This window comes from Ambystoma mexicanum, chromosome 3p (assembly GCF_040938575.1).
Source record: "Ambystoma mexicanum isolate Mex_15411 chromosome 3p, UKY_AmexF1_1, whole genome shotgun sequence".
In the NCBI taxonomy this organism is placed as follows: Eukaryota; Metazoa; Chordata; class Amphibia; order Caudata; family Ambystomatidae; genus Ambystoma; species Ambystoma mexicanum.
Genome location: NC_090925.1, coordinates 1,230,960,445 through 1,230,974,562, shown reverse-complemented (window position 1 = coordinate 1,230,974,562; position 14,118 = coordinate 1,230,960,445). Strand labels below are relative to the sequence as shown.

Here is a 14,118-nt window from a genome sequence, read left to right as displayed (position 1 = left end):
ATATACTTGTGCATGCTGCAGGAAGGGGATTTTCTATCATCCCTAGACTGGTACTTTCATGTCCGAATCCACCTTTGGCACTGAAAGTACCTTCGCTTCACAGTCGCAGGTCACCATTTTCAGTTCACGGCCTTGCCCTTTTGGTTTACGGTCGGCTCAGTTTCTGGCTCCAGTTGACTCATCTACGTGGGTCAGGGGTACACAGCTACCCGTACCCAGACGATTGGCTAGTTTTGTGCCGCCTCTCATTGGCCCATTGGCACACAGAAGACATCTGTTGCTTACCGTTGCTGGGGTTCTCCATCTACTTTGCCAAGTCCTGCTTGATTCCCCTCGCAGGGGCTCAACTAAACGCGCTGTCTTATACTGCTACCCCTTCAAGGAGATGGTGAAAGTCATGCTAGCAAAAGCTCTCCTACTGTCACAGACGAAGTCGGCCATGGTCTGCATGTTGGAAGTTCCTGCTAGGAATGATGTCCTCATACATCCCCTTAATCCAGCATTGCAGGTTTCGAATGCAGCTTCTCCAGCAGTTCCTTGATCCTTGATGGAAACTGGTATCTGGTGCCTGGGAGGATGGGATTAATCTGATGCACCCTTTTCACAACGCTCTTCACTGGTGGATGTTTTGCTCCAATCTCTCTGAGGGAGCACCCTTTCTTCTGCCCGAGCCCCCCCCCCCAGGTCACAGTTACTCCTTACATGTCTAGGGAGTGATGCAGAGCGTACATGGGCATTCTCTATGCCAGGGGACTCTTGTTGCAAGAGGTGAAAAAGTTGCATATCAACGTCCTAGAGCTTCGCGCTGTGCTTTGGGCTCTGAAGTCTTCTCTACCGCAGCTTAAGGGCAGAATGGTCTGTTTGTTCACCGACCACACAATTCTTGGTGGTGTCAGCGGAAGCTTAGGCCCTATGGATGTGGGCTGTGGCCCACAACCTCTTCATCCTATTCTATCTGCTGGGGATCCACAACACCATGGCGTATTCCCTCAGCAGGGAATTGAAATCCTGCCACGAGTAGGAGCTTCTGGAGGATAAAGTGCTCCGCCTCTTCAGCAAGTAAAGAACACAAGATGTCGATCTCTATGCGACCAACGCTAACGAAGTGTGTGGCCTTTGTCCGCAGATTCCATCACGTAAGGGAGTCTAGGAGATGCCTTCATGTTCCTGTGGGAAAGCATGTGCCTCTACGCATTCACTCTGTTCCCCATTCACTCTGATCCCCAGAGTACTCAACATGCTCAGACTTCATCAATGCAAACTGATATTGGTGGCTCCAGCTTGGCTGAGTCAATACTGGTTCTGAGCTTCTCACCCCGTCGACAGCACCTCCCATCTGGATTGCACCATTTGATCGTCTGTTCAGAAACCAGTGAGTGGAGCTGCACCATGACCCAGCGGTCTCCATCCGGCCTCCATCAATCCTGGCTTCTGCTTTCTTAGTTTGGGGCTGTTCCGTTGCCTCAATACTGTCAGGATGTTCTGGTGCAAGCCAGGACTTCCTCCACACTTTCCTGCTAATGCAGCAAGTGGAAGTGTTTCTTCACTTGGTGTTCTGGGTGGGGCCTCAACCTCTTCCGTGTGCATGCTCCGGACTTCCTACCTTGCCTATTTTTCCTTGGCATGAGCCGGTCTGGCTCTCTTCCACCAAGCTTCACCAGCTGCCATTTTCAGTTTCACACTGTCCCCCGAGGCTCCTTCTCTGTGGTCTCACAGGTTTAATGAGGTGTTCTTGTGGGGTCTGTTCCACTCATTTCCCTCCTGTCAGAGCACCTGCTCCAGCGTGGGAGTTTAATGTAGTCCTCTCCAAGCCCATGGGACCTCCTTTCGAGCCTTTACACAAGGCATCTCTGAAGTTTGTGTTCTGGTAGACTGCTCTGTTGCTTGCCATCACCTCTGCAAGATGTGTGGGGGAATTTAAAGCTCTTGTGCAAGCCACCCTATTTGACTTTCCACAAATTCTAAGAGGTCCATCGCAGTAGTTTGATCTTTTAAGCCCAAGGTTCTATCTGCATTCCACCTGAATGAACCTGTGGTGCAGCCTGTCTTCTTTGGCTCTCTGCCCTCTCCTGCGGAACGCTCGTAGCAGTCCCTGAGCGCTGTACGAGCCCTAAAGTTCTACATTGCCCGCACGGAAAGTCTTTGCAAGTTTTCACAACAGTTTGTGGCTTTTGGTGCAGTGGGCATGGGCAATTCTCTTTCCAAAGCCCCCATTGCACAGTGGGTATCCTCCTGCACTTCCTTTTGTCATCAACTGGTTACAGGCCTCTTCCAGGCTGGCCCAGAGCCAATTTCACTAGGTCTGTGGCAGCTACGACCGCTTTCTTCTCCAGTTTTCCCCTGCTGGATGTTTGCAAGGCTGTCGCATGGAGTTCTGTACATGCCTCACAGGATTTTACTGTGTAGACAGGGATTCCAGAGACCAGGGTCGGCCAAGCAGTGCTACGCAACCTGTTTGGGTGATGTGAAGGCAGAACGAAGAAAGAAAAAGACAACCAATTCAAAGTTCAAACAAAGTGTTTTATTTAACTTAAATGTCAGGAAGGATGAAGGCCTAACTTGCCCTAAACTAAGGTGGAATTTCCATACCTAAATAAAATATGGCAAGTCTGCGTCAAAGAGTGCAACTTAATTCTGTCTGTGTGCAAAACCTATGCCTTCCCTCACAATGTGTAGGGATGTCGACAATAAAAGAAATGGTGTTCCAAACATGTTTTGAGCTTCTTCCAGCTCCTGGCTTACTTTCCAGCTCCCCTTCTTAAAGTTGAAGAAAGTTGTACACAACCCCTGGGTTCTTTTCCGCATGCTCAAGACAGTTGCACAAAACCTTGGGGTTCCCTTCTCCAAGTTCAAAACAGTCTGCTGATACTTATTCACAACAGTTCCAGATCCACTTTATCCTTCCTCAGGTTACTTAATGATTTTCTTTTACTTTGCTTCAGTAGTTTCTTTAGCTTTCACAATTAGTGTTCCCTGGTCTAGGTGCGGTTGTCGGACCACACAGTCCACTCCCTACAGATTGCGCAACCAGGCCCCCTAGGCGTTCCATCCCACACAGGTTCTTCCATATCGGTGTCTGTGTGAAGGTTCACATTCGCTTGGCGTCTCCTAGTTCGCCTTTTGACTTTTCCACAATGTGTCCCTTCTCCTTTGCTAGTGTTTGGCATTGCCACACTGTATTTACGCATATAGTTCACTTCACAGTGGCGTGGTTTCCCCACTACTTTTCTTTCAAGTTCTTTCACACTTTTCTATAGTTGCAAGTTCTGTATTGCATAGTGCTCTTGCTTGGCATTCACAATAGGCAATATCTGAAGTTCACATACTCTTGTCGTCATGGCTCTTGCTAAAAGCTTTCGTTTGATTCAGTATTCAAAATGCTATCTCTTACTTTGCAGCTTTCACATTATATAGTCCTTAATTTTCTCTAAACCCGTGGCCTGGGTTGGTTTCATCGTGCACATGCTCTTCCTTTTATTCAGCAGTCACTTCAGTTTCTCTACAGCCCAACGAGCACCCCGGCTTGAGTGATTCTACCTCCTCACTCACCGGACCTTGGTGTCCCCTCTGGGCAGCTCGGCTTCTTGTCGCGGCTCTGCCCTTCACCTCTTTCTGCAACCGCCAGTCCTGCTCGCATTTCAATCCCTCTCGGTATCCCGCCAGCAGCTCTGCTTTCACTCCTTGGACGCTGTTGGCTTCTCTCTGCCACTTCATCTGTGCAGCACCAGCCCCTGGCAGCTCTGCTTTCTCGCCGCGGATGCTGGCTGGCATCTTGGCTTCTCTCTTCTGTGTTCACAGCTCCGATCATCGAGGCTCGCCCTCTTGTTAGTCTTGCGGCCTGCTTGGCCCTGGACTCTGGAGTTCCCTGGGATCGTCTGCCAGCATCCTTGCTCGCTTGCAGGTCCCATCACTGCTGCCTCATCGTCTTCAGGATTCCCTGCTGGTCTCTTTTCTGTTGGTCTCCTCCCTTCTTGTACACCTGCAACCACTTGACAGGTTGCAGGTGAGAGTCGCACATTGGAATTGCCTAGTGGTAAATAGTAAAGCAGTTGGGACAGGCCTGACCTTTACTCTGCAGGCCTTTTCCTCATCTCAGTACTGGAGTGGTGCAATGACTTAGTAATGTTCACTACTCTTGGTTGCATCTTCCTCGTCCCAGTACCATAGTGGGTTGAATAATCGAAAATATGGGGAGATGTGTTACAATAGCACAAAGGCCAGGGGAGGGTTGGGTTGGTCTTCATAGGGAAAAGGGGATTACCATGTCTTGCCTATGGCTATCCTCTCCACAATCCCCCAAAGACCCTGCACCAAGGTGATCCTCCCTCACTTCACTTCCAAGGTCGATTTCCAAAGCGATGGCCTTTCCCTGGCCACCTGAGAAGAGGATCCAAGGGAGTATGTGTGAGGATACCCTCGGATTTCTCACAGTGAGGTGAGTTTTTTTTCTGTGCAGACTGTTTCCTTCAGATGAACTTTACCTCTGCCCATTGTTGGCATTGTGGGTGTACTGCTTTGCAATCTATTTAAACCACGTGCAAATTCATGAAAGATTCCGTGCTGGCGAAGGTATACGTTACCTGTTCAACTAACTTGTCTCCACTCTCCTCGTAATGACTGTATGTAACGCATTGAAAATACTTACCTGATGTAATATGTACTGAAGTATTTCATGTACCAAGTGAGATTACTTTAACAGCGCCACAATGCCCCCGGGAAGATGTGAGCTATACAAATTCAAATAAATAAAATTTAAAAATACCTGTTCTCCAGCATTGGTGTCTTTAATAGATTCACATGTGACCCTCCTGCCTACCCCTCTTATGGCTCTTCTTGGCTCATAGTGCCACGTTCACGTGCGCTTGCCTAAATCTGAAGATGGCCCCCGGAGATGGAGTTAAGGGAGACGTGTCAATTGGCTGTGGGAAGTATGACCCAAAATGACTAATAGACTAAAGTGACCGTTTTTTTGCAATTATAAACATAAACTGCTTTACTATACCGAGGATTCCCAGCCTGACGGGGAATATTCAACCAGCATATGAATCTATGAAAGATACCAATGCTGGAGAACAGGAGTTACAGGTAATAACTTATTTCTTATTATAACTCCACTTTTTCATCCCAGAGTAGTTCATCTCATACTTCATTAAACTGCTTTGGGTCCAGCATGGAACTATGTCCTTTTATGGTGAGGATTGTTGCACAGTCTATACATTCAGAAATTATCCTGAAATAGATTAGAATGTACCCTTTTCTGACCCCTTTAAAAATCGTAGAGTTCTTGGTGGGGACTCTCCCACCTACTTGCACATCTTTTTCTTGGGAGTGATTTAAACTCTGTGCATTCACTGCTGTTGGCGGTTGGGTCTGCTCCATTCAGAATTTTTATCTTATTCTGCATTCTCCATACCTGGAACAGACTAAGCCCATGTGAATAATTCTCACACCATTTTCATGGGCGTGGTGCCACCTTCCTTCATCGTGGCAGGGCTTGGGGTATTCAAATCTTGCCGGGTTGCTGCATTATAATGCAGTCCTGTAAGGGGTCAACATTGTGAAGGTTTTTCAAAAGATGCCATTTTATTAACTCAAACGGTTAGATACTCCTCACGATCCCTACTCTGACGAGGATTTCCCTGCCTAAAATAAACGTTTCTGTTCCTCACAATTGTACATACACCAACAAAATAACACTTTCTCTGCTTCCTGTCAGTGCGGTATTCAAAATTGCTGCCTTCCTTGGTTTACCCTCTACATGTTTGCTTTCTGTTAAAGTACCTGTTCTGCGCACGCAAGCGGTTGCGGAGCACTCCAGTGTCGCAATGGCTTGGTGATCTCACCGGGTATGGCACGTGCGTCTTTTTTGCCTCGCTGCTCCCAGGTCCTCCGCTTCAGCTGCTTCTCGCAATTTGGCAATTTGCCTGTTCCAGTCTGCTGCTGCCTGCGCTACTCTCGCATAGAGCTTCCTCCGCTCCAAAGGCTCTCCAGTGTTCGCCTACCTCTGGACTGCTGCACAGCCTCTGCAATTTCGGTGACAAGCATCCCTCTCTACATCCCGCTCTGTGACTTCTGCAATTCTGGCTTCTGGAGGTGAAGACCCTCTCCGGACCGGCTACTGCTTGACACTCCAGTGGTCCCGGAATTTTCTTTCTCCTCCAGTCTCTGCTTCTGCTGCAATGTGGAGAGTTCACAACGCCTCCACCTACGACTACTGCTCTGCTCCTTCTTACTCATGGCCTGGGCCTTTTAAGCCTCCCAGTCCCCCTCTAGTGTGGATCATTCCCATTAACAAGCTGCACTTTGGAGTTCTGTTCCTCTTTAGCCCTCTTTTTCGTCCCAGTCAACTAGGGATTATGGACTTAAGTCCTTAATGCAAAAATCAGTTTTTCTAGTGGGAATGTTGTTTTCATACTCCTTTCTTTTCCTAATTATATTCCTTAAAGGAATATCAGGATAATTTGATGGACTTGGCTTTACAGAGAAAGATTTTTAAAGTCTAAATGGGTATATTTTCAGACTCTTCTTTACTATGTCTTTTGGCGTGTAGGGAGCATCTGGTTTTGTCTCCCTATTTCTAAAAGGGTTTTCATTTCTTCCAATGCCTAAGGGTCTATGAATGTTTTCACCCACATCAAGATATTCAACTTGGGAAGTTAAAAGCTCTCTTTGACAACAAGCCATTACAGATTTTGGTATTGCTGATACTTCTTCCCTGGAGGAAGATAAATACTGTGTTCCACCCAATGGAGTCCTCTAATTCCCATGAGCCCTTTCTCCTCCCAGGGGATCCTGCTGCAGAACACCACCACCACCAGCATCAGGATCGGAAAGCATCTGCCTTTCCCTGGCCACCCGAGAGTAGACTATAGGTAGGGGCTTTGTGATGACTCGGCAGGATTCATCAGTCTCTGATCAGGTGCCACATTTCCATCAACAAACTGGGTCTACGGTCGGGGGCCCTGTTGGCTGCTGCTCAAATTTGTTCACTTCTCAACCCTCCACTTTATTCAGCCATTGGGCTTTTAGTACTTCACATGAGGCATGGTCTGTTGGCAGCCAGCAAGGTTCACTCTTGTGCTGCTGCCATGCAACGTACTGGGGAGTGAGAAAGTGTTGAAACTGGGAGGGAAGGAGGTGAGGAGTGTGCAGACCTCTGTCTGTTTGCTGAACGCTGGATATCCCACTGGGAGGTACCTTTCACGCACTGTTTCCGCTCAGACATTAGGCTTGTCTTCGACCATCTCCTCCTTGCCTTTTCTCCTAACAGATCCCTGTTGCAGTGTGTTGGGAGCATATAGAAAAGTGAGCATGTTTGGTATCAGCTGGCCATGCTCTTAAAATACCTGTTCAAATATATTTAATTGGGCAGAGAATATGTGCATGCTTTTTTAGTTTCTGTGCAGTTATGTATTAGAATGACCTCCCATTTGCAAATGGTGGTGACCGGTAAGTAGTGTACAAATTGGAATTTTGCACAGTAATAATACCAGAAAGAATACCACTATGATTACTAGTGCTACCTTCAGCAGCAATACTAGTGCTACCACCTCTGTTGCTAGTATTGTCATTAATATGTAGTACTGGTGTTTGTGTTAATACCCATATTACTAGAGTTAATGCTAGAAGAAATATTGTGGTAGTAACGGTTCTATTAGTGCCAGTAATGCTAGTCATAGTGGTATGTGTGTAGTAATCCACATACTATTTACACCCCAGCAGTTGGACAGATTGGGTGTCCCCTACCCTAACTACGCAGATGACACCCAGATCCTCATTCCCCTTTCGGGCAACTTCTTGGAAGACTCAGCCTTAGTAACTAAAATATACCTCCTCATTCAGGCATGGATGGCATCCCATGGCCTCTGCCTGAATGACGATAAAACTGAGCTATTAATCCTTGGATCCGAGACTGCCATTAAAAAAAATCAACCCTAGCTGTGCCTCCTTAAACATTGACAATAATGTCATTAAAGTGATGCCTGCAGTTCAAACCCTTGGCTTCTATCTTGACTCTCTTACCCTCAAGAAGCAAGTCAACTCACTAGCATCATCCTCAGCATATACTTGCAAATCGAACCGAGCCTGCAGACCATTTCTCTCTGAAACTAGCCGTATCACCCTAGCCAATGCACTCGTATTATCTAAACTGGATTATTGTAAAGCATTATATGTGGGATCCAATAAGTACATTATAGACCAATTGCAAAGACTCCAAAATAATGCCCTAAGAGCAGCTCTAAATATTCCGAACCGAGATCACATCTCTGCTTTCAGAAGAGATGCCCACTGGCTCAAGATTAAGGACAGGATCCTCCTCAAAACGCTTTCCCTCCCCCTCCAAATGCCTAAATAACATAGCGCCTCTGTACCTTGTAGAGAGAATAAACAAGAGAACATCCGACCGACCCACGAAATTGGCCAACGCCTACACCCTAGAGGTTCCCAGATATAAACAAAATACAGCTGGTGGTTCGAGTTTCCCAGTTATAGCAGTGCAATCTTGGAATGGACTCCCTTTAGAGCTTAGAACAGACCAACCCTACTCTAGATTTAGGCGAAAAGTGTTATACTGGTTATGGACCAATGGTGCTTGAATTGTAGTTGATCCTCCTCATCACCTAACTGATCCCACTCCTAGACTGCATATTTTCCTACGACCACTAGGCCTGCCCTATTCCAAATGTGTATATACTCCATTGTACCAGCTGACTCTACCCCATGGCGTTTCCATTGGGACCCTCTGGTATTATTGTAAACTATGCTGCTGTAAATATGGCTATCATTGTATTTAACTTTGTTTGTTTAGCAACTTATGTATGTAAATAACTACCATGTAACCGAGCTTTTAAGTATCCTTGCAATGCTTGTGCCCAGTTACCTGAGGGTTTTGGTTGCGCTATATCAAATAAACAAACTTATCTCTAAGGAGTTTCAGTGGTTGAAGCAGAACCTGTTGAGATGACGCTAGTGTTAGTAGTGCTAGTATTCCTATCTTTAGTAGTGATGCTATTTTTAGTGTTTTGGGGTGAGGGTCTGCTTCATTAGGTATGTATGTTGACGGGCAAGGGTCAAGAATGAGTCTCCTAATATGTGGATGGGGAAGGCAGAAATGCTGTATGCTCTCGTGAAGAAGCAGGATTGTTATAAATCATGTGAACGTTCACAGCATAAAAGTAAGACAATGCAAACTTTAAATTCATTGCTGCTCTGGGTGACCTGCAGGTTCTGCGTAGAATTTCACTTTCTGTTTCTGGATTACAAGGTCGTTTGTAAGAAATGTTCACTACAGGTGTCCTCCATTTTACAAACAAGTGCATCAGATAGATGGGAATAGCTTTTGATAAGGAAGTCTGACCAAGTTTGAAATGTAAATAGTATCCAGTATGTCCCATGATTTTATGTATGTCATCTTAAACCTTCACTGATTGGGGGGGAAAAAGACAATTTCTCATACTTTGCTGACAAGGGGTTTGGTGGTAAATAAGGGCATAGTTAATAGAGAGCATATGTAATGAACCCTGTAGGATCGTAGGCTGAAGTGCCTTGACTCGATGGTAGATGATTAATCCCCATTATGAAGTCCAGTAGTGTAATCTAAGCATGCATGACGGCCGAACAATCTTCACCATTGACCGACTTCTGACATTTTTATTTCAGGCCGAATACTAGACCAGTAGCTGGTGGTGTCCGTTCACGCATCGGGGTCCCACAACGCTTTGGAGTCCCACCACGCATAGGAATCCCACAGCCAGGGTTCAACAGACCAGTTGCCTCAGCAACCAGCTTTCAGCGGACGTTTGATGCACGGCAAAAGATTGGAATCACTGATGCCCGTCAGCGGTTGGGGCTAAAGGATGCTAGGGAAAAACTGGTGCAGAAGGATGCCCGCTTTCGGATTCAGGGCAAAGTTCAAGATGCCCGGGAGATGCTTAACTCCCGTAAGCAGCATGGAGATGCTGGTGAGGCAGCTGGCAAAATGTTGGACGCCCGGGAAAAGATTGGCTTCAAGCGCAGTGCACCCGCTGCTATAATCAGCCCTGCCATTTCCTCTGGGCCCTCCGCCATGAAGATAACTAAGACTATCCAGGTACTTTTTCTTTCCGATCTGCTTGTCTGTTGTGGTAGTGCAGACAACTGTCTGTCTGTTTGGTAGATTCTATTAGTGCAATGTTTGTGTACTGTTGATTTACAGTTTTTGCCTGCATGCTTTTGTAACGGGTGCTGATGATTATGCTTGGTGGCATTTGTAATGAACCAGATGACTTGCTTCTATTATTCCATGGTGAAGGGTCCAGCCAAAATGGATTTCTAAAGGGGAAGGATATATACGGTTTTGTTCCTTTTTGCTAGATCTTTTAGAATTGCTATGGGATTTGTATTTGGCATTTTTAATGCACATATTCCAAAAAGGGCACCTGAAAGAAACCTGCATTTGGGTGCCAATGAAATTAGATAAGGATAGAACAGGAAATTTGGTTAAAGAAAACCAACAGATTATCTGAATAGGTAGGTTTTTAATTGTTTCCTTAAAGCGGCTAACGTGTTAGTTTGCCACAACTGAAGGGGCAGAGAGTTTGAGGTATGGGCGCCTACTGAGGGGAAACATCCATCTCCCCAAGCAGAGGTTTTAGATGGAGGGACCACCAACAAACCCCTTTTCCATGCATTGCATTGTGCGTGTAGGACAATGGGTGGTTATTCTGGAAGTGAGATAGCTAGGAGCAAGGCCTTCTATGCACTTATAAACGAGGAATATGATCTTAAATTGAATTCAGTGTTGTACTGGAAGCCAGTGGAGATGTCTTCCTAAATCAGAGATCTGTGTTTTCCAGGATAGTGAGAAAATTAATCGCACAGCTGCATTCTGGGCCATGTGAAGCCACTGGAGCTGATATTTGGGTATTCCAGATAGAAGGGCATTACAGTAGTCTAGTTTAGAATTAGTAAGAGCTCCCACTACAACTCGACAAGCCTTTTCTGAAATCTCAGGCAGTAGTGGCTTAAGGAGCTCCAGTTGGTACTAAAGAGATTTAATGGTTTGGTTAACTTGTGAGTTGCAATTTAGGCTGGACTGCCATATGCAACCCAGATTTGTAACTGTTAGAGTACATTTTGTATTGGTACCAAACAGATGGACAGGGGACCAAAGGCATCAGATGCGCGGTTTTCTTTTTTGTGCCAAAAACGATAATTTGTTTTGGAGGGATTCAACTGAAGTTTATTGGCCAACATCCAAGAGTGAATCTTTTCAGCACACTTTTAGAACTTGCCCCAATGCCTCTGTGGGTTGACTTAGCCGAACATAAATTTATCATCTGCGTATCAGTGATAATACAGTTCAAAGTGGGTGAAGTTATTGAGCAGTGGACTAATATATATGTTTAACAATAACGGTGACCGGGATGACCCCTGAGTCCGTTACGTGTACCACTGATAGTCTGGTTTTAAGAATTCCATAACTGCGTCAAAGGCTGCCGATAAGTAAAGCATGACAAGCATGCTGATATCACCATTATCGGCAGCCTCGAGGAGATCATGCCAGACTGTAGGTAGTGCGTTCCCGGTACCGCAACCCGGCCTGAATCCAGATTGATAACAATCTAAAATGTTATTCTCTAGAAAACCCTGAAGTTGACTAGTCGCCACTTTCTCCCGAATTTTTTCCGGCCACAAAAGGCCTACAGTGGGGCGACAGTTTGACATGACATGATTTTACAGTCCAAAGTAGGTTTTTTTAATAGTGGAGAAAGATAGGATTTTTTTTAAGTCAGACGGAAACAGCCTTGAGTTAGCGAAGCATTCGCCAACATTTGAATGGGTTTGCTGAGAGCATGTGCATGCTTTTTGGCCAAGTAGGCCAGAATGGGTTCATGAGTAAAATTAGTGCGTTTAAGGTTGGAGATGAATTTCTCTATACTGTCTGCTCACTGTGACCATTGAAAAAGCAAACTCGGCTCAGTGACTTGAGGGCCAGATGAGATGTTATCAGTAGTTCATTCTACAGGAGAACCAATTGAGATTCAATATAAGACCTTAGAAATTAAAAATTATTCTAAGAAAAAGGTATTAAAGTCATTCACTATCGTCTGGGATGCTGGCGTGCAAACATTTTTACAGGTGGGATTTGAGAGATTTTTAAATGCTCTAATTCGAGCTTTTTGTCTGTTATCCATGGTATGAATCTGTTTACAAAAGTAAACCGATTTAGCTAATAAGATCTCTTCCTTGTATGTCTTCAGTGCCAGTCTAACCTTTTAAATGGTCGGTATCGGCTCTAGTCTTTAGCTATTTTTTTTTCAGCTTTCGATATAGTCCATTGAGGTATTTTAAATTTTCATTAAACCATTGATAATTTTTTGTAGGTACTGTTTTGAACTTTAACGGAGCAGTGGTGTTACAATTAGCTTCCAATCGTGAGAACAGATTAGTGTATAGTACTATATAAGGCATCTCAGTTTTTAAAGTTCAATTACATAATAGCTGATTTGTACAAACAAAAGTATTAGAGGCCGCTGAACTGTGTATAAAACGAGCCGAGCTACGCAAAGAGATAGATCTCTATTTGAATACTAAATCTACTAACTCGCCTCCCATCGAAACGAACACCACTGATGTTAATCACTTGAAAGATGGTTCTATTACGTTACCACAAAAAGCTACATTACCCCAACTGTTTCACCCATTAATTATGAAGACAGTACCTCAAGATTTGCCCCCTGTACTCATGTCTGAGAATAAATCCGGCCCCTGTAATCTTCCATCGAAGACTGTACCTCAAGATTTGCCCCCTCCACTTATGATATCTGCGAATAAATCGGGCCTCCGTAATTCCACAACGATGCCCCCCACATTGGATTATATTATATCCTCAGCTATAGAGCAATATATGCTGAAACACCTACCAGCTGAGAATAGAAGTGTTGCCCTATGTAATGAAAGACCAACAAAGCAGCATTTACCTACTACTAATACCAATGAAAAGCAAATTCAGACTTCTGTGATGGAACGAGCTCTGCCTTTAACTCCGCCCCTTATTAGTACTGACAAAAAACAGTCGGGCCAGAAAAAAACAGATACAAAAAGTAACCTTCACTCATTAGTAATTAAATGCAGATCTACACCGTTCCCAGCCTATGATTTAAATCGTTCTTGTGTATTAGCTATCTTTAGTGATATTTATGCTTTTGAGGATATCAACTCAAGTGATATCGAACAGGTGGAATTTCCATCAAGTCATGATCTTTCTACAGCACGAATCTGGATGCGCTCAAGAGTAGTGCTAAACACTATATGGGCCGCCCGATCCGTGCTGTGGGACATGGGTTTTGAACTCTTGATTGATAATATGAGACATGTCAAAGATCGTCCCGTATGCCAATGAACAACAATCAATTAGTGTATCATCTAAAATGAATTTTAATGCCCAACAGATTAAGCAGCCGTGCAAATGCCAATGTTCCACTACTCAAAGATAAACCAACTGCCTCCAAACAGATCTCGTTTCTGAGTTGGAATACTAGAGGTTTTCGCCATCTTTTTTCTACATCCTCTACTAAACTTAGAAAATATATTATCCTGCTACAGGAAACATGACTTCTGCATTGTCCGTCTTGGGATGGCTATCATTCTATTTTAAATCCCGCAATTTCCGCTTTGAAAGGTCGACCCATGTCAGGGTTACTGTTTCTGATGAAAACCTCTCTAACTATGTCAATCATATCATATGAAGCCCCGACTCCATATATTCAATTTGTGCAATTAACCATCGCAGAAGTTCATTATTTCATAATTAATACATACTGGAATCCTGCAGCCTTTTCAACGGATTCATATTTGAGAGCTTTAGAAAACATATGGGAGAAAATATATTGACACCCCAGAAGACTGTCCCCCTCACCCTACTTGGAAAAGAGGTAATTCTATGGCAATCATTGATTTTATATATGTTAGCCACGACTTATTCAGTCTATTAAAAGGGTTCGAGGTCCTGGTAACCTCTGACAGTGACCACAACATGTTGAACCTAAACTGGCTATATAGTGAAGAGATTATCTATTCCCCTAAGTATATCACTATGAAAGGTACATTTGAGGCTAACTCTGCTCGGAACCGACT

The 14,118-nt window shown here is 44.7% G+C and overlaps 1 protein-coding gene across 2 annotated transcripts in view; it reads left to right on the top strand.

Moving 5' to 3' along the window:
* The window catches only part of POLDIP3 (DNA polymerase delta interacting protein 3), a 388,271-nt gene that overhangs the window by 78,764 nt on the left and 295,389 nt on the right, over positions 1–14,118 (top strand). For both annotated transcript variants that reach the window (XM_069652698.1, XM_069652697.1), the window contains exon 2: positions 9,661–10,090. In XM_069652698.1, coding sequence (XP_069508799.1) covers positions 9,661–10,090 — 430 coding nt within the window. The remainder of the gene's footprint in view (positions 1–9,660; positions 10,091–14,118) is intronic.